At 36.6% G+C, this 24,083-nt stretch overlaps 1 protein-coding gene across 4 annotated transcripts in view; it reads right to left on the bottom strand.

Moving 5' to 3' along the window:
- The window catches only part of oxr1a (oxidation resistance 1a), a 114,574-nt gene that overhangs the window by 12,998 nt on the left and 77,493 nt on the right, over positions 1 to 24,083 (bottom strand). For all 4 annotated transcript variants that reach the window (XM_043261807.1, XM_043261810.1, XM_043261808.1 and 1 more), the window contains 6 exons: positions 20,992 to 21,099; positions 18,844 to 18,960; positions 8,463 to 8,615; positions 6,000 to 6,184; positions 4,137 to 4,774; positions 970 to 1,132 (listed from right to left, as the gene is read on the bottom strand). In XM_043261807.1, coding sequence (XP_043117742.1) covers positions 970 to 1,132; positions 4,137 to 4,774; positions 6,000 to 6,184; positions 8,463 to 8,615; positions 18,844 to 18,960; positions 20,992 to 21,099 — 1,364 coding nt within the window. The remainder of the gene's footprint in view (positions 1 to 969; positions 1,133 to 4,136; positions 4,775 to 5,999; positions 6,185 to 8,462; positions 8,616 to 18,843; positions 18,961 to 20,991; positions 21,100 to 24,083) is intronic.

Below are 24,083 nucleotides of genomic sequence, written 5' to 3'. Positions count from 1 at the left end.
CACAAAATTTCTTTGATTAAATTATACTGTGTAATTTCATAGAGAAACAAGCTTTGTGTCGATCTGACAAATATATGAATATGGCACATTTCAGCCCATACTAATACTAACCTGGTTACCATTTACATAATTTTGCATTGAAAATGAAAGTGACTTCTCAAATTAGAAACTTAATTATGTAATGTAATTTCATAGAGAAATGGGTTTTGTGTGAATCTAAAACATGACTGTCACATTTAAACCTAAAATAAAAAGATTAATAATAGTGATGGTGATAATAATAAATATTTTGTAAAATAATATAATAACTAAGAATGCAGTAAATAATAAAATGACATTTAGAATAAAGGCAAAAGTAAAATATTAACATGAGACAAACCACACCTAACACCACGGATAGATAGATAGATAGATAGATAGATAGACAGACAGACAGAGAGACAGACAGACAGACACATACACAGTCCAAGAAATAGATATATAGATAGATAGTCTGAGAGATAGACAGACGAGACAGATAGTCTGAGAGATAGACCGAGATAGATAGAGTCTGAGAGATAGACAGACAGATAGATAGATAGTCTGAGAGATAGAAAGAGAGACAGACAGACAGAAAGAAAGAGATAAAGAGATAGATAGATAGACATAGACAGAGAAACAGACAGATAGATACACAGTCCAAGAAATAGATAGATATATAGATAGATAGTCTGAGAGATAGACAAACAGACAGAGAGATATTCTGAGAGACAGACAGACAGATAGATATATAGATAGTCTGAGAGAGACATAGACAGACAGACAGACAGACAGACAGACAGACAGACAGACAGATAGATAGATAGATAGATAGATAGATAGATAGATAGATAGATAGATAGATAGATAGATAGATAGATAGATAGATAGATCGATCGATCGATCTACGGGTGTGTAATTCTGTATGTAAATTCTACACGTCTGACTCACCTCTCCTGGGGAACAGCAAACCAGTACTCATGCTTGCGGTCACGCTGTGCATACTGCTGCATGGAGGCGCTAGCGTTGGACACAAACGTCTTCTTCATGGCCTTGCCAACCCGTAGACATAGAAACTTGTGAGACTTCTGCCTCTCCTTGGACACAATGAGGCCTGAAACACAGAAAATAAAAGCTCACCCTAAAAGCCCACCACAGGTACTGAACAAAGGTAAAAACATGCGATTGAAATTTTGAAATACATGACCAAGTTTGAACGGCTGTCTAAAAGATGTGATTCAACCCCGCATCAATCATCTCACGGACAGCATATGAAGGACATGAAGCACATTATCTAAAACAAAATAGACATGCATTAATCACAGGAACAAAAAAAAAGGGCCTCAAATGAACTAAATCCTGCCGGGAGTGCCTATCCGAAGCTGAAACCAATGCATCTTTTGTTAATAACTGATTAGAAGGTCAACGCAGCGGGGGATGCAGAAAGAAACACCTTACACCAGTGCTGTAGGAGCCAAAGCCCTTTACACAGCCAATGCAACATTAATCTACTTACACTGCAGAACACAGTGGGAGGGCATTCATTTTCAAAGGGCTAATTTGGTGTGTAATTCAGATGACTTTTGAAGTGGGTCCTGAGCTGTGGTAATAACCCCCTGTGATTTGTCAGAACAGTTCAGTGATCCAAAAAGGAATATGTGCCGGGACAGAAGTTGAACTTCATTCTCACGCCATAAGGCTGATGAATATTACTGTACTAAATAAGCAAAAGAACTTCACAGTAGTTTAAAAAGTACATTTTAGAGAAGTCATTTCATACATTTGTGTAGTCTTGCAATAAATACAAATAAATATAGATGTCTTTAAAATGATTTTTAAAATGTTATTTAAAAGGTGCTTAAGAATTTGAATATTTCCCACATTAACAATATACTGCATCTATACTTTCTGAACTAACAGGCATTGTTGACGTAGGTGGTGACATCTTCAAGTATTCATCTGATTTCAGCAAGCAGTAGATGTTTAGAAACGAGCCACATGTTTTAAACCCTTTTATCATACAAGATCAAGGAAGCATCTTGTCTTGATTCCTCATGATATCACATCTTTAACCCTCTCTTGGGCTCATTCTGAAAACCGGCTCATCAGTTGATGACTCATACGATGGGATGGAAAGCACCTTAGGGCACACTGAGCTCTCAGCCCGTCTACAGCTGAAAGGCACGGAGGAATGATGAGAAAAATATACAAGGGAGAGTCTAAAAATGAACATTTCATTATCTGCATTCCATTATAAGACTCTGTTGAAAACGCCTCTCTGGAATATCATGTTAATATCATACCGATCTATTATTTGCACATGTATCACTGTACCTTCTAAACACCATTGATTCTGAATATAATAATCTTTGAGTTCTTTGGTATAGGTCTATAACTGGTTCAGTATGACACCACATTAAAGGAAAAAAAGATTAACGTCCTCAGTATTTGTTTGCTCTAATTTAAAAAAAATCCTGTAGCATCTGCAAAATTTTGTCATTTCGCCAGCATAACTTGGTTTAATTATATTTTATTGTACACTACCACTCAAAAGTTTGGGGTCAGTGACAGAGATATTAATACTTGTCTTTAGGAGCACATTAAAAATAACTAATTATCAAAAATCAAAAATAACAGTAAATACTATGTTCAGACTTGGCGTCTTTTTTGAAGCTGTCAAAGTATGTTTTATATTAGAGTCCTATAGAGTAAACAGCGTTTTCAAAAAGAAAACGCCTTACGTCAAGCTGACCAATGATCAAGCGAGCAGTGAGATCTTTCATTTCCATAACAACAAGAGAAAATGGAGAAGCTGCCGATAGATAAACTGATCGTACTAGTTTTGTTCCCCGTATAATGTTGTGGACCCAAAAACGTTGTTGTGAATCAACATTTTCTTCCTTGTTAACTTCAAAAGCCAACACAAGAGACAACTTTTTATGCTTTCTTGACATTTTTACAAAACTCCGCACTAGGCTACTGTTGTAGCTGTTGCTATAGCAACAAAAGACGGGGGGAAAAAAATGTGACACTGAAGATGATGATGATGACAATTCAGCTTTACAGGTCTTAAGAAATATAAAAATAAATGAAAAACTGTTTTAATATATTATTTCACATTATTACTGTTTTTGTTGTATATTTTATCAAATAAATGCCTTGGTGAGCATAAAAACTTTTACTTATTAATAATTCTTACTGGACCCAAACATTTGAATTGTAGTGTATTTGGTTTAGTCATAAGAGCATGCTTTTTGCTGAGGCTATCAATTTAAAAACATCAGTTTGAATATAAAAGCAACACCTCAGGCAATATAAAAAAACAGCCTTGGGCATCTGATTAAATACATACTAGTTCTGTCAACAGATTCAATTCAGTATCAACAACTTGAGATTAATTACTTTATTTCTAGTTAATATATTTTCAGCCACATTTTTAAGGAAAGAACTAGCTGATGTTTCTGTGTTGTAATATTACTGTGCAGTTGTCATGTTTGATGGGCTTTAGCTTATCTCTCGGTCAGAGAAAGGGCTGCCGGCACAGTCAGATCAAAGCAGTGTGTAAAAGCTGTGGTAAAGTGTCTCTGTGCTCCCTCAGGTGATAACAGGTGAGACACTTTTCATTTCCCAACACTCTCTAGCCTTGCCATCAACAAAGCCACACAACACAAGGTTATCAGCACTTCCCAGCATTCCCCACCCAAGACTAACACCAGGACAGAAGCTTGCTTTGATAGTAAAATGTAAGAACGTTGTACTATAATGTCATCAGTGCTGGCTACAATGACACTAAAACCCATAAGAAAGAACTTTATAATGTGCATAAAGTGAGCTCAAAGTTGTGTGGTGTGTGTGTGTGTGTGTGTGTGTGTGTGTGTGTGTGTGTGTGTGTGTGTGTACATATATATATATATATTAAAAAAACCATTTATGGTATATATACTGGAGGGGAATAGGATTTTAGGTTCTACTATTTTTTTTAATCATAAAATTGTATAAAAATAAATAAATTAAAAAAATTATTAAAAATTAAAATGTGTTAATTCTAAAATATTTAAAATGTAAACAATAATTTTTTAAAATCTAGCGAATCACTATTGGATAAGTCGTTGTCATACCTTCAGCAGAGCTCAATCTCTGGCTGCTTATAGACTGTTGGACGTTCTCTCTCTGGGCCTGCTGGACACTCTCTCGCTGTTCCTTGGCTTGTTGCATAGTGTGACTCTTCCACATCTTTCTCAGCTCTTCTACATCCGTCTCTGAATCTCGGGTACCATCTCGGGTCAGTTTAGCCACATCTGGGCTGCTTTCCTGCCCCAGGGCCTCCCCTGCTCCAGGGGCCGAGCTCTGAGAACTTGAGGAGGGGGTGACTTCTTCAGTCTGGCAGTGGGATGGTTGCTGGTGGTCCCTGCTGGTGGGTGTGCTTGGCTGTTCCTGGCTGGGATGTTTGGACTGGGCAGTTTCGCTGGCTGGTTCTCCCTCCTCTGACTTTTTCTCCTCTCTGTCTGTATGGCTGCCCTCAGCCATCTGAGGTTCCTGGAGAAGGGTCTGCACAGACTGGGACGAGGCTCCTGATGACTTGTCCTCAAGCTGTAGCTCCTCCGTAGACTGCCGCTCCTCCCGGATGGGCGAGAGCTCTGACTCGGTGAAAACGTCCTCTGAGATGGAGCCCTCGGTGCTGCGGGGGGCAGTGCTGGCGCTGTCGTAACGCTGATCTGTTTGATGAGAGCTTCCAGAGAAGACAGCTTCAAGATCCCTGTGCCAAAAACAGAGAGAATGAGAGAAAATCAATATCTAAAATTAATCTATAGGTGTCTTTACTGCTCTATGTCTTGGCTTTTGTTTAATCTCACAGTATTTCTTAAAGTTAAAAGCATAAATAATCATGAAAGAAAATCTCTCTCTCTCTCTCATATAAATATGATTATTATTGTTGTTGTTGCTGTTAAGCCTAAGTAAATTGTTTTATTTACATTATTATTTTAACACAACAATATAATACAAGCCCAGTTCAAAACAACATGATGTTATGAAACTTTTACTGTACCATAATATATGACCAATGTAATGTGACAACCGTAGCATGCTTTGCATGAAAATCAACTTTAGATTTTTTCCCACCACTGTGATAGTTCTGTGTCATATTAAAAAGCTTAAAATGCATAGACGTCTTGTCATGCATTATTTGTCATGTCAGAGGTGGCTTCTGTGATGCAGCAAAGTCACAACCCGAGACTGAAGTGCAAGGGCATAATGATGTGGGAAGTGGATAGAAGTACATAATCAAAACCGTTTGGAGCAATTAATGGTACAAGCCAACATAAAAGTGCGTAAATGAAAAGTAGGTCCCTCTGTCTGTACATCTGCACGATCAAAGGCATCTCTGCTTCACATCCACAACTGAGACCCTGCAGTGAACCCCGTCTGACTGATGAACCAACCAACACAGCTCTGAGCTGAATAAAACACATCATCATTCATAAACCAACAGAGGATATAAATATCTGGGGGTGGAAACGCTGCTAAAATCATTAACTTCTTATTACAAATCGAAATGGGTGAGTAATTCAGACGTAGGCGGCTGAATTCATGCTTCATTAACCTTAGAGTAAAAATCCATTTCCTGTATAATAAAGCTGAACGGTGGATATCTGAAATAATCGTTCAGCAGCGTGGTTCCTCGTGCTCACCGCAGACAAAATACCCATTTGTCACATGAGAGATCTTCAATCTAGATAAGACATCTGAAGCTGAATCCAATTAATAACATGTAACGCAGCTGCAATTTTCACTTTTCACAATCTTTCATAATCAAAGCCATTAGTCTGGTAGCTCATTTTTATATTTTAGTTTTTTAGCCTATGCGCCACCTACAAGAGAGCGAGGACAAGAACTTACTTTGGCCTGTGAATCTTGAACAATTAATAGTTTTCCAATCTGATGTGTGAACAATTTTCGCTTCCTTTTGATTTGTTTCTTACGGTGGTATGGAGTCACGGATCTTGCTGTCGGTGATCTCCCTGTAAACGGCTGCAGACTGAACCTCATCCAGTGGACACATGATGCCATACTCCTCACAGCCTCTCTCCAGAACAAGAGGGTCCGTCCGGTGAGGGTCAAACATGATGTTGTTGGGGGTCACCAGCAATACTCCGCTAACAACACCCTATGACAAAGGACACAAGTATGTCAGAGCCACATGACAATAATTATACATAAATAACTATATATACAGTAAAATACTATATTTTCTACAACCCGAATTCCGGAAATGTTGGGGTGCTTTTAAAATTGGAAAAGAATGAAAACTAAAACAAAAGCCAATATTTTATTCACAATAGAACAGAGAGAACATAAATAAGGCTCTCAAATCTGTGAAAGATTTTTTCAAATGGATTGAATGCATTACTAAATGGGCCCAGGAATACTTTCTGAAACCACTGTCGGTAAACACAATTCGCCATGCCATCTGCAGATGCCAAATAAAGCTCATGCAAAAAGGAAAGCATATATCTCTGATGCTATGGATGTACATAAGTGCATACAGTATGGGCAGCTTGCATGTTTTAAAAAGGCTCCTTGAAGGCTCAAAGGTATTAAAAAAAGGTTTTGGAGCAACATATGCTACTTTTAAGAAAACGTCCATTTCAGGGAAAGCCTTGTGTATTTTAGCAGGGCAATGCAAAACTGCAGCATGGCTTCGTAATATCAGAGTCTGGGTGCTGAATTGGCCTGCCTGCAGTCCAGTGCATCTTTTATTTGGAAAATATGTCAAACATAACCAGCTAGTTATACTTTATTGTCCTTTGCAGGAATTCTTTTTGGACTCAAAGCTGCAGCAATACACAACATCCACATAAAACAACAACAGCAAACACTTTAGCAGCTGAAAACCTATATTAGACAAGAATGGGACCAAATTCCAACACCAAAACTCCAGAAAGTCTTAACTTCGATGCTCAGACATCTTCAAACTTTTTTGAATAGAACAGGAAATACCATGGTAAACATTTGCAATGATCTAATTGTGTGCATTGTAAAATTTGCTGTTATGTTATCTATGCTGTAAAATATTGGCGTATGTGTTTTATTTGGTTTTAATTGTTTTAAAATTGTAAAAAACAAAACAAAAAAAAAACAACGTCCCAACATTTCCAGAATTTGGGTTGTATTTTAGCAAAATTCATGATATACAAATAATATAAACACTACCTTTCAAAAGTTTGGTTGGTAAGATTTTATGTTTTTAAAAGGCATTTCTTAAGCTCATAAAGCTATTTATTAGAGCAAAAATACAGTAAATGTTTGTTAATCTTTAAAATATGAAACAAAACTTTTCAGCATCATTACTCCAGTCTTCTATCACACACAATTCTTCAGAAATCATTCTAATATGCTGATTTTCTGCTCAAGAAACAACTTATTGCAATATTAAATTATATATATATATATATATATATATATATATATATATATATATATATATATATATATATATATATATTTATTTACTGTTCATTATATATATTTCTGATGCAAGTTAAAAGCAAATTTTGATCAACAGGTTAGTATTATAAATCAAACCATTTAAAGAGGAGTAATTTCCTGGCAATTGAAACTACTACAAAGCCCATTGAATCATTCAGATGTTAATACTGCAAACTACTAGGGAGAGAATCATCAGAAGACTTTTTTCCTTGCATAAAAGATGAGAGTGATACAATAGAAATGTCAAATCATTGTTTTAAGTTTAAAAAACATAGCAAAAGTAGCACAGACATTTAAAAACAATGGATTTGGAAATGGCAGGCCTGCACTTTAAGCGTTCATTTCATGCCACGTGATTTTTTGCCAATGAGAAGTGCCTGGTTCCCTCACTGAAGTTCAGTGGTAGTAAAATAGACATTTAAATAGACATGAATGAGTGCTGAAGGTGTGAGGGAGTTTATCAGTGCTGTCATGAATTCAAACACCACTGTGTGATTTAATCATTCAGTGAAGGATCCATTAAACTGATTAAAACAGGTCTGAATTGTGTTTTTTTTTTATAATGAATTACATGAACAGAGTCACATGTTTGTGAATCAGACCACAGCAGTCACACTGTAGCTGTTCAGTGAACTCACTCTATAAACGCTGGGGTGAAAGTAAGGGCAGGCATGTTTTGACAGTGTGAGAGAAAATCATCTTTGCAGTAACATCATTACACTCGTCAGGCATAAAGTATTCACTAAGGAGAACAGATCAGTGCTGGAGACAGCAGCTCGACTCCTACACTTGAAGCAAAACTTGGAGCTCCTCAGTGTTTTGCAGTCTTTTGTTTCCCCAGAGGACAGAGGAATAGCAGGGGTCTTATTAATGACTAACCTGAGGACTCCTCCGTAAGTTAACTTTTGTGCAACTTCGGAAGCCACTGCCACTAGTAAAGTCGAGAGCTGACTCACCTTGCCGTCTGTGATGTACTTGCAGTTGATTTTGAGGAACTTCTCTGTCAGCGCCTCTTCTTCCTCCGAGGTGGAGGAAACCACACGGGAGGGCCGCAGGGCAGAGAAGACAGGAGGGGCGGGAGCATCGGAGCGAGGTGGACCATTGGAGTCCTGAGACGGAGACGAGACAGATTACAGCGAGAAATAAAGAAACAACAGCCACTCGTCCGCATCACATCGTCTCCATTACATAATAATTACTTTGGTTGTTATGTGACAATTGCGTTTCTGATGGGTGAGGGAGAGGCAGCAATTTTGACCTCTTTCTCTCGTCTGACCAACATAATAAAGCAAATTCACCATAGTGCTTTTTACAAAACAGACTTCATCAAAGCAGCTTCACAGAGATAAACAAGAAATAGCCGAAGCAATTATGGAAACTCCACTATGGAGTTTAGATCATGCTGTAAAGAAGCTTTGAAAGACAACAGTGCCATTATTTAGCTCAAGTTAGCTCAGATCAATAACAGTGTGAAGTTATTCAGCTGTAAAGCAGCTCTACAGAAAACAACAGTGCCATCATCAAGCTTTATTCAGTTCAAGTTTTCTTCTCATCCGGTGATGGCTTATTGATAAATTACTTACAGTTAAGTGTCTTTCACACCTCAGCTAAGCAAGCCGAAAGGCAATGGTGGCAAGAAACCCAGAAGTGATAGAAATCGAGCCTTGGGAGCAACCAGAACCAGTTCTCTTTTGAAAGTTATTGATTAAGGTGTCACACCGGTATTAGGTGGGAAAATAAAGATTTAAAAAGAAATTACATATTTATTGTAGTTTCCATTCAACGCTATAAAAGTCTATGAAAAAAAGGGTCCATCACAACAGCTATTGTTACTACAGTAAAATCATAAATTCATATAGGATCTGAAGAAACAACTTTTTTTTTTTTTTTTACATAATGGTTCATGTAAAAATAACTGCAGTAACTATGGTAATTTGGTGGAAACTATGAACTATGTAGTAGAGGTGGGTGATATAACCTCAAAATTATCACAGTATTTCAAAAATATTTGCGAAAATTCTATTTATGATGATATACAAAAAAAATTAAAAATCTATAAAAAAAGGCAGGCAGCGGAATTTCTAAGTGCAAACACAACAAACACATTTTCAATCCTTTTACAATGAGCTATTGTCATTAATAACAGACTACGTCAGTGCAAATCTATTGTCATAATGTGGCAGAAGCAGCATGCAACAGCAGTGACCAGTGTTCAAGTCACTTTCTCACAAAAGTAACCGATTACCAGGGATGCTAAATATTGCGTGAAAAAGTTTCGTGAAATGTGTCAAATAACTTGGATGCCTCCAATATAAAATGTTAAATGAAAGAAATGGATACTAAATGGAAAAATTTCTTATTTTCAAACATTGTAAAACTAATACAAAACCGTTTAACAATTAATAAGTTAGTAAACTATAGTTTTTTACTATTTTTGGCTAAATATTCGGTGCATCCCTTGAAATACGTCATCAAGCAGCTATATTATTGATATCACGATATGACTTTTTTTAATCATGTAAAAATTTATACTGGTATTATAGTGGACAGTATGTTATGGCACATCCCTACTATGCAGAGAAAATCGCAAATGAGATCTCTTATTTCAAGAAATTCAATTATATCGTAGGTAAATGTACTTTTGTCACATGCTTATATGGGTGTGTCTTCTCCACAATTTCAAAATAGGTTTTAATGTGTAAAACGGTGAAATTGTTTTAAATGATCACTGTTTTTACTGTATTTCTAACTAAATAAAAAATTTAAATGAGTGAGACTTCAAAAACATCTTACAGAGCCAAAACGTTTGACGAGTAGTGTGTGTCAGTGAAACACCAAACTAAAAACTGAAAAAAATAGACATTTTTGGAGTCTTCCTGGTCTGGTTCTGTAACAGGAAGCAGCACAGGACTGTGGATAGTGGTGTGTGTGTTGGAGGAGGCATGAATACTCATAGCCGACAGCGGGAGCAGAGAGTAGGTGCTGGGTCTCCTGCAAACATGACCCCCTGCCCACAGCTGTCTGCTTCCCTCCGACACACACACACACACACACACACACACACACACACACACATATATATATATACACACACACATACACACATCTCTCAGAGCCGACTGGAGCCAACTGACACTGATGCACCAATGCTGGGGTAGTGACTGCACAATATACCACTGACTCTTCATATCTCCAGCTCTTTTTTTCCGCTCTTTTTAAATCTGGCAGTGACAGTGTTTACAATAGAGAATCTGTCACAACACATTACAAGGATTTTGTGAAAACCTTACTACTAAAGCACACTAAGACACAATTAGACGCTCACCACTATTTATCTCAATAATAGTAATTAAAAGCAAAGGTACATGATCAGGATACTTGAGTGCAATAACGATAGTTGAGCACCATAATTAGCAACGTTTTTTTAAAGACATCCTTTACTCATGCTTCAATTAATTTTTTAAAAGGATAGTTTATCCAAAAAAAAAACAAAAAACAAAAACCATTCTGTCATCTTTGAAAGTCAGTGAGGTAAATTAGTCACTTTCTATTTTTAAATTTGAAATATTTTAATGAAAATAATATAAATATAAATTTTGCCTATTTTATAATGTAATTTATTAATGTGAGGGCAAAGCTGAATTTTCAGCATCATTACTCCAGGCCTCAGTGGATCCTTCAGAAATCATTCTAATATGCTGATTTTTTTTATTTATTATAGTGCCACTTAATATATTTGTGAAAACTGCTATCTGTACCTTTCTCCATTGATGTATTCTGACAAATTATTATTATTAAAACACTGACAATTATAATTTTTTTTGTAGACAACATATCACTGGAACATATAGCAGAAATTTATAAGCAGACCAATTTTTTAGGAAGGCTCTTAAAATCATGAAATGGATTCATATTTGTCCCTGACTCTCTGCCTTTGATGTTACAGCTTAGAAATCACACACAAAACCTGCGTCAGAACACTATAAATACACATGACATTTTTCCACATGTTCGACACATTTGCAATTAATATTTATCATCCAAACCGCTCTCACAAAATCTTCCCTGACAAGCACAGTTCCCGCCCATGGCCTCGCACATCCTGCGTGCCGTGACAGACCGGCCCACCCTTCAGATCCCAGAATAAGCAACCAGAGAGTCAAAACATGCCTTCATGAAACCCAGCGCACAGTTAACACACTCCGCCTCTTCCAAACACAATCTCTCCTCCTCTGGCAGCCCAGGAAGAAGGCGTACGTCTCGCACGGCGCCGGGAGGAAGGATGCCACCAGAGTAACGTGCATAGAAACGCAAATAGCTTTCGTGTATTTCCAGAGCTCTGACGAGGCTCGCTGTTTATAGCTCGCTTCATTATCAAAGCCGTTATTAACCGCCGGAATACAAAAGAACATCCAGTGTTCCCGGCAAGACATTGATTAGGAACTTAGTAAAAGTTTAAAAGAACAAACGACGCCTTCCCTGCATGCTGTAGAGCTTAATTTAGGATTTAGGGAAGGATAAACACATCTGTGCTAGGGATGTGGTGAACTACATCATTTAAAAACTCTCTAGTCGGTAAGTTTTTTGATCTGCTAATAGACCAGTAGGTTTAAAAAAGCTCTGTATAATTGGGCTGGATAGGGTCGTGTCCTCCAGACAGCAGTCAGATGCATTTCTTTGTGGACCTTGTGGATTTTATTCAGTGAGGGTTAGAGATGAGGCCTTGTACATTCTAGATATTCTACTAGGTCAACCAAATTCATTTTTGGCACAGATATCTGTTAAGTTGCTTTGGAAAATGTAGCATGACAAACAATTAAAAAATGTATAATTTATTTATTTATTTTTTAAATATTAGATTATATTCAGATAAAATTGACTAATTAAAACCAATTGGCATTTTAAAATAAAGTCATCTTTACAAATAAAAATTATACTATAATTACTGTTATATACTGTTATATAATTATATAATTACTGTTTACAAAAAGAAAAAACAATAAAATATATTAATAAAAATAATTGTAGAAAATGTTTTCAAAATAAAAATTAAGTGATTTTTACAAAAACTTTATATTAAAATAAAAACAATTTTACTAGTAAAAATGAAATATAAATTTAAAAAATTCAGTTTTACATAAATTATATACAATTCAATTTCATTTTCATAAAAAAAAGTTTTGTTTTTAGAGCAAGAGACAAATAATAGAATTGAAGAAACAGACTGACTTTAAAATGACGCTGGCTGGGATAAATTCTGTAGTGACACCTAAATTGTTTCTCAATTGGTCCATTGTTAAAATAAAGGGCTTTCCTGTCACTTGTCTCAGTAGCAGCCAATAATGACATTCAGTCTTAACAGACTGACTCTTGCACAGGTGGTCAATTCATAAACAACATTACCGCACCAGATCACAGCAATCAATGCAACTCAATTACTGCGACACAAGGACTGATGGAGCACAGGCCAGACTCACGCACTCAATAGTAAAGTCTGCTGCACAAGAAACACAGCTTCAAGAAGAACATGCATTCAGTGCTTCTCCGAGATCGTCTAATGTTTTTTTTTCTTTACCAAAGACACTGTGGGAGAGACAGACCCACAGAATGCGTCCTCTGGCAGGGTGACGTTTCTATTCGACAGAGGAAGAGAGAAAGTGTACGAGTCTTAATGCCCTCTAGGCCATCTGGAGCTTACCTACTCTGGGTTGGTTTTACACGACCACGGTGAAATCCAGCCTGGAGCAAACCAATAGCCGCATTTAGAACCTGGAAGCCTGGAAGAAGGCCACTGACCCTGACTGCAGGGCTGTGCATGTGGGTAGTTAACATGCATGTGATCATTAAATGACCGCCGGACTGATCAACAGTCCACACACACCCTTACAGTACTGCTCAACTCCACACACAGCTCATGTTCATTAATCATGTGCTATTAGTCTGAAGCGGCAGATAGGCCCTCAAATGCTCAACAGCTATTTAGTAACCATACAAAAGGACAATGTCAGCTGACTCTGATATTAACTGAGATCAACAACAGCACTTTAAATTAATTTTCATCTGCGGAATTGTTTTTTATGCAGCTGTTTGCTGTGAAATATTACCACAACAAGCCGCAGCTCCATCTGGCGACCAGAAACGTGTTCTGCAGGGGAAAAAGCCAAAATCTTACCTCACAGATGTCCCTGAAATAGGTGTCTAGATTCTGCTTGGAGCCGTTCACATCCTTAGGTTCAGAAATTATTTGTTTCTATGGCAACGTGCAAGATCCCAAAATGGATCCATATGTGGTTTCGCTGTTATTGAAAGCAAAACACTTAATGACTGCATTAATTCATCTCTGCGCTCTTGCAAAATCTTTAAGAACAACAGGAAGTGGATACATAATGGCATATAGTAAAATGTGAAGGCACATTATTTTTCAAAAATGTTATGCCAGTAAGAAAGAGGTTTGTTATGCTCACCAAGCCTGCATTTATTTGAAAAATGCATTAATATTGTGAAATATTTTTACAATTTATAATAACAATTTTGTACTTGAATAGATTTTAAGATGCAATTTATTCCTGTGATGCTAATTGTTCTGCATCATTAATTCTTAATTAAGTCTTCAGCATCACATCCTCCTTTTAATATTCTGATTTGCTGCTCATGAGACATTTATTATATTTAACAAGGCTGAAAATAATTGTTCTGCTTAATAATTTTGTGAAAAGTGTGACATATCTTTGATAAATGTTCAAAAGAACAGCTTTTATATGGCATAGAAACATTTACATTCACAAAATTATAAAGGTCTTTAAAGGTCAGTTTTGATCAATTGAATGCATCCTTGCTGAATACAATTTTTCAACTTCTTTTAAATTCTTGAGCCTAAACTTTTGGATGGTACACACAATGTCACAATGAGCTTGAAATGCTAATTTACCATCACGCATAAGAGTTTAATGCTGTTGTTGACTGAAGCAAAGCACCACAAGAGTTTCTGGGCATGACATCAGACCAGACGAGTAACACTGGGACAAAGTCACCTTTCCTGGTGTCAGCCAACACCAGCAGCCACTGGTAATTAACGCTGGCCATCTCTAACACACACCGGCCTTCCTCCTCTTCTTTTCCCTGCCACTCTCTCATTCTCTCTCGTTTCTTGTGACGCAGACTAAATTTAGCATACAGCAGAAAGGGAGGGTGAGATCAGGACGATACGAGGCAAAAACTCCTCAGGAGGCTCGAATTCAAAGTCATCAGATTTCACAAACAGAGTCAATGCTGCTTGTAGAGACAGACTCTTCAGCTCATTCTAAACAAGAACCGCCCACTTATACAAAAAACATGTTTTCTTTTTCAGATATCAACACATCAATTTGATATAAAGGTGTAGATTTTTTTTCTCAATCACACACCAAATGTAACAAAGCCATCGACTGTTTGCTTACCAACATTCTTCAAAACATCTTCTTTTGTGCTCAGCCGAAGAAAGAAACAACTTGAAGGCAATTGAATGATGACAGAATTTTCTATCTTTTTTTTTTGCTTGAAATATCCCATTCAAATAACAGGGACAGAAAAAGGGAATTAAGAATAGAAAAATAAATAACTAAAAAAAACAAAAAAACGAATTAAAATTAGTGAATTAGTTTATAAACAAACATATTTACCACTGTAATTTCATTAAGAGATTAAAGTGCCCCAATTATGGATTTCTGAAAATGAGCTTTCATGCAGCGTGTAACACAGCTCTAAGTGAATGAAAACATCCACGTTTTAAAAAGACTTGACTCTGAATCATTGAAACAAGTTGTTTTTAAAACCAGTCCCAAACAGTGTTATGTTGACGTCAACATGAAATATTGAAAATACTGCAACATGAAGATGCAAAATTATTCTTTGCCACTAGGTGCCACTTTCGGAGCAGTAAAAGCCCACAGATACCGCTTTAAATGAAATCGACCAATCACCGGAGGGGTTTGGAAAAAATGCATGGTTAAACAAATTGTTTGGTAGTCGTTCAACAAACAAGGTGAGAATAAATACATATTATATGAAAATGAAATGCATGTCAACCTGCTCCCAAAACCAAAATATGAACCTTTCATAACCCGAAATAGGGAACTTTAAAAATATATATAAATAAAGACAAAAAACTAAACACACACGCAAAATATTTACTATAGTATTTTATAGTTTCTCAGCAGGACCTGGCTAATATAACGTTAATGCATTACAGCAGCATCCACTTCTGAAAGTAAATAAACTGCACCCTGTGGTCAGCGTTCACTATTGCTCTTCATTACACACAAACATGCCAGGGCATCCGCTTTAATAATTAATACAAGCCCAGTCTGTAGCGCCGCAATAACGGCTCTATAATTAAAAGATCGTTACAGCCTGGGAAAAGAGCTGTTTGCTTTACTGAAGTGCTTTCTTTACTCGACTGAATCAAAGCGCACCTGCCGACGCGCGGCCTGCCGTGTCTCTGGAGGACTCCGAGTTATGCAGGGAGAAAGCTCTCTGTCTGAGGAGGTCAATGAGCGCCACTGTCTGTTCTGAGAGCCGTCTACACAGGCGACAGCCTTTTAAGGGTCAGCACATATCAGAAATAGATGAACGCAAACGCTTCAAGCTACACAAGCTCCATTGTGTCATCAATGTGCTAGACAGTAATTTGTAACACATGAAAGTAAGTGCTGCATTCTCAGAATGGCCACAGGGGGCGATCCACTGAAAATGAGCATGGCTTTCTCTTTCAGGTCACCTACTGTTAGGGCTTAGGAACAGTTTGAAGACAATCGCTATAAGCATGTTAATCACTCCCCCCCATGTTGTTCCCAACCCGTGAAAGCTTAGTTTGTCTTCTGAACAGTTTAAGATATTTTAGATTAGATTGTTCCGAGTAAATAACACCGTCAAGGTCCAGAAAAGTACGAAAGACATCGTCAGAATGCTCTATCCACCAATAAAGATGCTCTCGTATACAATAAAGTATTCTCACGGCTTTATAAGTATTCTCACGGCTTTATTTTTTATGGTTCAACGGTAATATTATCTTCAATTTCTAAGACGAACAAAGACAACATTTTCATTTTGGGGCGGAGTAACCCTTTAACAGTGTGTTTATTGCTAGCTACATGATTAATAATTAATCATACATTTAGTTTAATTGCACAGACATTTGAAAGTGATATATGGCTGCCTTGAGTACTGAGGCAACAAATAAAACATATTTTTAAATTACTGTTATTATTTATTTTGTTATTTGTGATTTATCAGACATAATTGTGTTTTTCTTTTTAGAAACTGTAATTATTTTTTACTTTGAAACCGTCTTTGCCACCATCTTACGCTTTTATTTATTTATTTAAATTGCTGTTATAGAAATTTGATAACATACATATTATTGGATATTCAACTGTAAAAAATGTAATCTTAATTTTATGTTCACTTAAGGACTTTTTGATAGTGAATGAATTGTGGGCTTCCACATATAAAATCTCTTGCCTTCAAGAATGAATTTAGTTACAGAGCTTCTTGAAATGCATTCTGGGATTGCTCTCTCCATGAAGAGAGAAGAGTCTTAAATTTTGGCTAAAACAAGGTGCCATCATGTCAGAATATGTACGCCTACAATGCTGTCTAGGTAGGCAGTTGCCTGGATTTTGGTGCAGGTCGGGAATCCTCATTTGATTCCCAGTACAGCACCTGTCTCAGCTTGCTAGACAGATCACAGCTTCCTTTTCCCAGAGGAACGATCTAAATAGATATGTGTGAAAGAAACCAAAGGGAAAGGAGCATCTTAGTCTGGTTTTCAAACGTAGCAGCAGTCACTATGGAGACCAGGAGGCAGCAAGGTACATTGGCCTCTTCTTTATAAGATGCTGAAGGTAAAACCTTTTACTTCAAAAGAGAAATTCAACAGCAAACCTACTGACAGTGCGTAACATGAGCACAGTTACTCCACAGGAAAGAGAAGAAATGCTATACCACTAATGCTGGGCAATAGAAAGAATATTCCATATTTTTCTAACAATATACGTTAAGCAATTGTAATGTTGCAATTTGACTATTATATTTTTTGAATATATATATATATATATATATATATATATATATATAATATGCATGTAGTAATTAAATGTTTAATTAATAATAAATATATTTATTAATAAGTACACACAAAATTAAATAAATATATTAAGTGCTATGTATTTTATATATATATATATATATATATATATATATATATATATATAATTTGTATATTATATATGTAATTATTTTTTAGATATTAAAATATGCAAATATATAATAATTAACATTTTACAGAATTTTACTCAAATATTTGTAAATATAGAGTTCATCTGCAAAAAAACATTTTCCATTTTCTTTTAAAAATCATGTTTTTTTTTTTTAAATAATGTTATGTTTTCATTGTGTTTTATTGCAACTGCAGTTTGATTGAGATTAACTGGAATGCACAATGAAAAAAAAAACATGATTCCTGAGAATTGTTAATAACTGAGTTCTCATTTTAGAGCAAATTCTTTCTGTTTTTTTACATATTATAAAATCTACACCACCCAGTCCTATTCACCATTTCTTGAGGATTAAGATAAAGTGCACAAGAATGAGGGCAAGTCAACACAGCTCATGGCAGGCATTTGATTACAGAGGGTGTGTAAATATAATGTTTGATAGTGAAGAACCACAGCCTTGAGCCAGGTGATCTCAAAACCTGCTCAAAAGCAAATTTACAGAAGTATATCCATTTGTGTTGTATAAATATTTTATGTATCCACATGTCTTTCTTTGTTAACTATTAGTTCAATATAATTGCAGTATTTGAAACGAAGTGTGTAATTTGCAAACAGCTCTCAAACTGTTTTCCTGAAAACCTACTTCCAGTTTTTTAAAACGGGACACTTACGAGTATTTTACAAAAAACATACACACCTAAGATGAACTTGCTGACCTTAAGTTAATTTATTGAACAATTACGGCTTCTATTCGTCTGACAGACGCGAATACCTCAACAACATAATGGAGAGTTTTTCTGCACGACCACCATTCTTCCCATCAGCCAATAGAAAACAAAGCCCAATGTTTCCCGTCTGACAATGAACAGCAGCATCTCATGCTGTCAGCTCATGATTTCACTGTTCCGCTAAGTCTCTTTCACATGAACCCTGCAAGCCAAAAATCATAAGATACATAAGCTTCTGGAAAATATCCAGAGATCCTTCAGCGTGAACTAATGGGTGTGTGTGATTGTGTGAGTCTCTCCAGAGCACAGGTTAAATGATGAGGCTGTGCGGGTGTGAAGAGGGAAATGTCACATACCGTGGTCGCTTTCTCCAGGTCAGCTTCTGAGGAGGTGGGAGAGAGCGGGCTGCTGGGACTGAAGGAGGGAGAGCTACCCGCACTGGACACGTACTCCGGATCAGGGACATACAGGACCTGCAAACACAACCGCAGCGTTAAGCTTAACAAACACCAGCCACACTGCACGCATGAATGATCCCAACACACACACACACACACACACACACTGATCTAGCTATGCAAATGAGAACATACTGCACCACAAACCTCTACTGTCCACAGTTTTCATACAATTCCTACAACTAACCCTGACCTGCTTAAAGAAAACCGATTGCACTGTTATTCCCTTTTTAATACTCTATTATTCATTTTTACTTTTAAAAAGCCAGAATAATTTTAGGTAAATTCAGTGGACATGTGTCAGCGAGTTTGTCCCCAAATGAAAAAGTCAAAAAAGTCAAACACACACACAGGCAAAAATGTATCTAAATTATTATCCATTGTACATGTTAAGGTGTACTGGTTATTTACCCAAAAAAAGAATTCTAAGGGACGTTAATTGATGATTGACAAAAAACAAACAGCACAAATTTTTTTTTTTTTTGCATTTGAAGTAGAAAAACATCTGTTCTGAATCTGAATCATACAGTAATGGATAAATATGTTTTAAAAATTTAATTCAAACATAATAAATTAACTTAATACAAATAACTTAATGCAGTATTTTTCAGAAATATTTTATATATATAATACACTGTTACACATCCCATATTTTATAGCTCAAAATTAGCCAATGAGCATTGCCACTCATATTGCCAGCATGGGTGACACACACATATGTGACTCTGGGCCACAAAACCATTACAGTCTTACATTGCTGGGGTATATTTATAGCAAGAGCCAAAAATACACTGTATGGGTCAAAATGATAGATTTTTCTTTTATGTAAAAAATCATTAGGACATGATAGACATAAAGATCATGTTCTATGAAGATATTTTGTAAATTTCCTACAGTAAATATCCTTTATTATAAAAATAAATATATTTTTGTTCAGCAATATGCATTGCTAACCATAACATTTTAATGCCAATTTTTCCTTAAATTCCAGATTTTCAAAATACTGTCCTGTCCTAAAAAAACAATATAACAACAGAATACTTATTTATTCAGCTTCCATGTGATATATACATCTCAAAATTTCCCCTTATGACAATTTTTCTATGAGATATAAGACTTTTTAGGTAAGAATGTACTTGTTTAGACTTCAGATGTGTGGTTCGTTAATAAAGATAACGTCTATTTGAAAATCTCCTTTGACTTTTTTGAGCATGTTAGCTCCAGGGTGTTAGCAGCCTAAGGCCTTGTGCCTAAGGCCAGATCACAAGCTGTGCCAATATACAGCCATACTGCATGGCTAATTGTGTGATACTGCTCATACACACACACACACACACACACATACATACATACATACATACATACATGCCACCAACTTTTCTCAAACACAAAAACACTTTTTTAACATACACACATTTTTGAAAAAAACATGATCTCTCCCGGTGCTCCTCAGATCTCTGAACACAGAACAAGCTCCACTTGTGTTAGTTTGCAGGGCAGTGGAGTCAGTGCTGAGGGGTTGTTCAGCGGGCCGAAGCGCCGGGGAGGATTACGCTAATGGAAGAAGCCGCAGAGTTCTGGTCACGTGATCTGTGCTGAGAGCCCTCCAGCTGTACAGAGTCAGGTGGCGGTCGACCATCTCCAGCGCCTGACTCTATCTATTACCCTCTCATTACTTGCGTTCGCCGCCACGTGAATATCAACGCTCTGGACTTCAGCTTTGCTGAACATGTATTTGTGGGGAGATGATGAAACAATACTGGAGCTGTTTAGCAAGAGATCTTTCATAACTGCTTGTGCGCTGACTGGTACAGACAAGTCATTAATCACTCCATCTCTCTGAGAGATATCATCTGGTTAAATGTCATATTGGCCAATAATTGATATGCTGTTGGCAGAGATCTAATGGTAAGGGAGTGAAGCACTGTAATGAAAGAAGACCTGCCATGAATTCAGTTTAGAGCGTGTGATTTTTGTAACACAGTAGCCACATGAAATGGCATTACCAGCCTTTTTAAAAGGAAAAGGAAAATAAAAAAAACACACCTGACCGGGAACCACATTTCTGGAGAAGAGTTTGTTGAGCTGAACGAGTTCGTTGGGAGTTGTGTCAAACTTCAGTGAAATGCTGTTCAGAGTGTCCCGCGACTCCACCTGCACGAAAACAGCACAGAAAACATGTGAAAACAAGAAGAAAAGAGAAGAGGAAGACATTTCTTTAGGTTCCTCTTGGTCTACACGAAGTGGATGTTGTACACTACCACTCAAAACGCTGGGGTTGGTAACATTCTTTATATTTTTTTAAAATAAGTCTCATAAAGCATAAAGGTTGCATTTATTTGATCAGAAATATAGCAAAACAGAAAGATTGTGATAAAATTATTACAATTTAAAATAACTCATTTCTATTTAACTGTATTTAAAAATGTATATTTTTTCTGTGATGCAAAACTGGATTTTCAGCATGGTTACTCCAGTCTTCAGTGTCACACGATCCTTCAGAGATCATTCTACTGTGAAGAATTTTTATTACTATCAGTGTTGAAAACAGTTGTGCAGCAAAATAAGATCAAATAAATAGGTAAAGAGAGCGAAAAGATGGCTTAAATTTAAAATGTGTTTGACACTAAAACAAAGCGAGAAGACAAAAAACCTAACAGTAAGAGAAATGCTGCATGGTGTGAACATATTCTTCCCCTTTTGCACGTGTTTTGTAGAACGTATTACTGCATGATCAATTCTACAAAACAATGACATGCTAAATTTCTCCTATACTGTCCACACCACCATATTACAGTCCCGTAAACATGAATATCCGAGGGCTGTCAGATGACTACACTGTAGTAATTGCTTAATGTAAAGTATTATACACGGTTCAAAGTCTGTCTGTTTACTATATCATGAGTCTCTCATGTGAGAAGGGCAGCGAGATGTTCAGATCAAGGAGACACAGACACATAGTTTAGCCTGGAGGAAAAGTATGAAAGGTAGCCATTTACATTTATGTTCCACAGAAGAAGGTCTGGAATAGATTTGGAACAACAATTTGACGGTGAGAAAATTATGAAAAAAGAAAACATTTGGTGGAAATTTTTACCAGTTCCCACCAAAAGACAAAGCTGCTCTTCATAACACCATGTCTTTTTCTTTATCTTTTGACAGCAGGAGCTCTGTGTTTTCGAGAAACAACACCAAGTTAAAAGGAGTTTAACTTTGAAAAAGATGCCTCAAGATTCTTTTGATTTGAACAGAAGAGCGCATCCTGTGTGAGCGCCCCCTAAGAGGTCAATCCAGAGAAAACATATAAAATAAACATGCTTCTTCATGACTGAAATGGTTTGCGTCAACACACAAGAGTTTTCCCAGAAAGTAAAAAGCATATCTAATACTGTTCCTACTCTGAATCAGACTTCTGTGAGTTGTTTTTCTTAGAGAATGAAAGAAACCCCCTCCCGAATTTGCACAGAAGTTTTCTGGTTGTCTCCAGATGGGAACGTCAGTAGTCGATATTCCCAATGCCCCCACGCTAGCGGCGTCCTTTCATCCCGTCTGTCTGGCACAGAACATTGATTCCCTGCGAGAGCCATTTGAAAACGGCTCTTCCGTGGGCTATTTATTTGTAGCTTCTGGACGCTTCATTTCAGCGCAAACACAACCTGCCTTCACTGGACGCTAATGCCTGTAGCTGTTAGATGGCGAATTCATGATTTTCTCTGCAGTCTAGACGTGCTCTATCCCTCTCGTCCATGTTTTTTCCCTCCTAATTTAATCTCAGACTTTAGCAGGAAGTCCCGCTGAGGTCTGTCGTCCTCTTTCTAAAGGCAGCCGTGGATAAAAATAACACCCAATATACAACACGAGCTGTGCCAGTAGAGATGTCAGCCGTTGCCAGTCGCTTCTGCTCAGAAAAAAAGACACACGCAGCAGTAAGAGTCATCAGAACAGTCTAGACAAACTCAAAAATTTCCAGACATGGGCGGCTCAAAGTTCCTTTTGAGAACTGGGAACTGCGTACGGATAAAATGAAGTTCAAATGCATTCTTGTTTGAGTTTGTAGTATACTGCGTACAAGTCAGTCAAAGGAATCAACAATAAATTAATGCAAAGATATGTACAACTAGTAAAGAAACACCAGAGTCTTAGACTGGCTTAAAGCATAAAGGTTAATAATCAACATAAATAATTCATCCAGCAAAAACTATACTTATTTGTTATAACAATACGCTGCCGTTTAGCCACTTTACCAGACACTTTAATAGAATCTATATGGCATCAAACCATTACACCCATTCTGACTTTAGACACGCAAAACTCTTAGGTCATAAGGATCAAGACTAGTTAAGTCTAGGGTTGGCTCCAAGCATCATGAGAGTGTTTAGCTCTTACACCACCCTAACAAGCTCCACAAGTTTTCACATGGCTCATCAGATGTCATATTCAAATCCAAACAAATGCATTTCTGCATGTATTATTTGATTACTAAAGTGCTCTACTTGTACATTTTATTATACAGCATTATACCCCTTCAAATTTGTAAATTTTAATGTTTGTTCAAATAATTTATCTATGCATTATGTTATCTTATAATCTGCCATTCATTAGGATCCAGAAAGTATGTTTTTCAGGGCCGACGGCGATTTAACTTTCTTAATGCTTTTAAATTATGAGCAAAAAGGTTTTGAAAATGACTTATAGCCATAAAAATAAACCAAATTATCGGCACAGATATCTGGTCAGATGGGAAATCAGTTGACCCCTAATACACACACATATATATGGGTAATTTAATCAATTCTTTTTATTGATTAATCTTATTAAGACATATTAGGCTGGTTTCATAGACAGGGCTTAGCCAAAGCCAGGATTACGCCATAGTTCAATTAGGACATTTTCTAAAGCATTTTTGATAAACATACCTTAGAAAAAAACTAGGCATCTTAAAAAAAAAAAAAAAAAAAAAAAAGGGCACTGACATGTTTTAAGATCCGTCAGTGCAAGCTTCTTTCAGTTAAAACAGCTCAGATTTACATTTTAGCCTAAGACTAGGCTTAAAACTTGTCTGTAAAATTGGGGGAATATTCTTACATAATTTATTCTTTTGCATTTCAGTAATGATAATAATTGTTATAAAAAAAACC

This window comes from Puntigrus tetrazona, chromosome 16 (assembly GCF_018831695.1).
Source record: "Puntigrus tetrazona isolate hp1 chromosome 16, ASM1883169v1, whole genome shotgun sequence".
NCBI lineage: Eukaryota > Metazoa > Chordata > Actinopteri > Cypriniformes > Cyprinidae > Puntigrus > Puntigrus tetrazona.
Note: the sequence above shows the minus strand (reverse complement) of the source record. Positions and strands in the feature narration are given on the sequence as shown.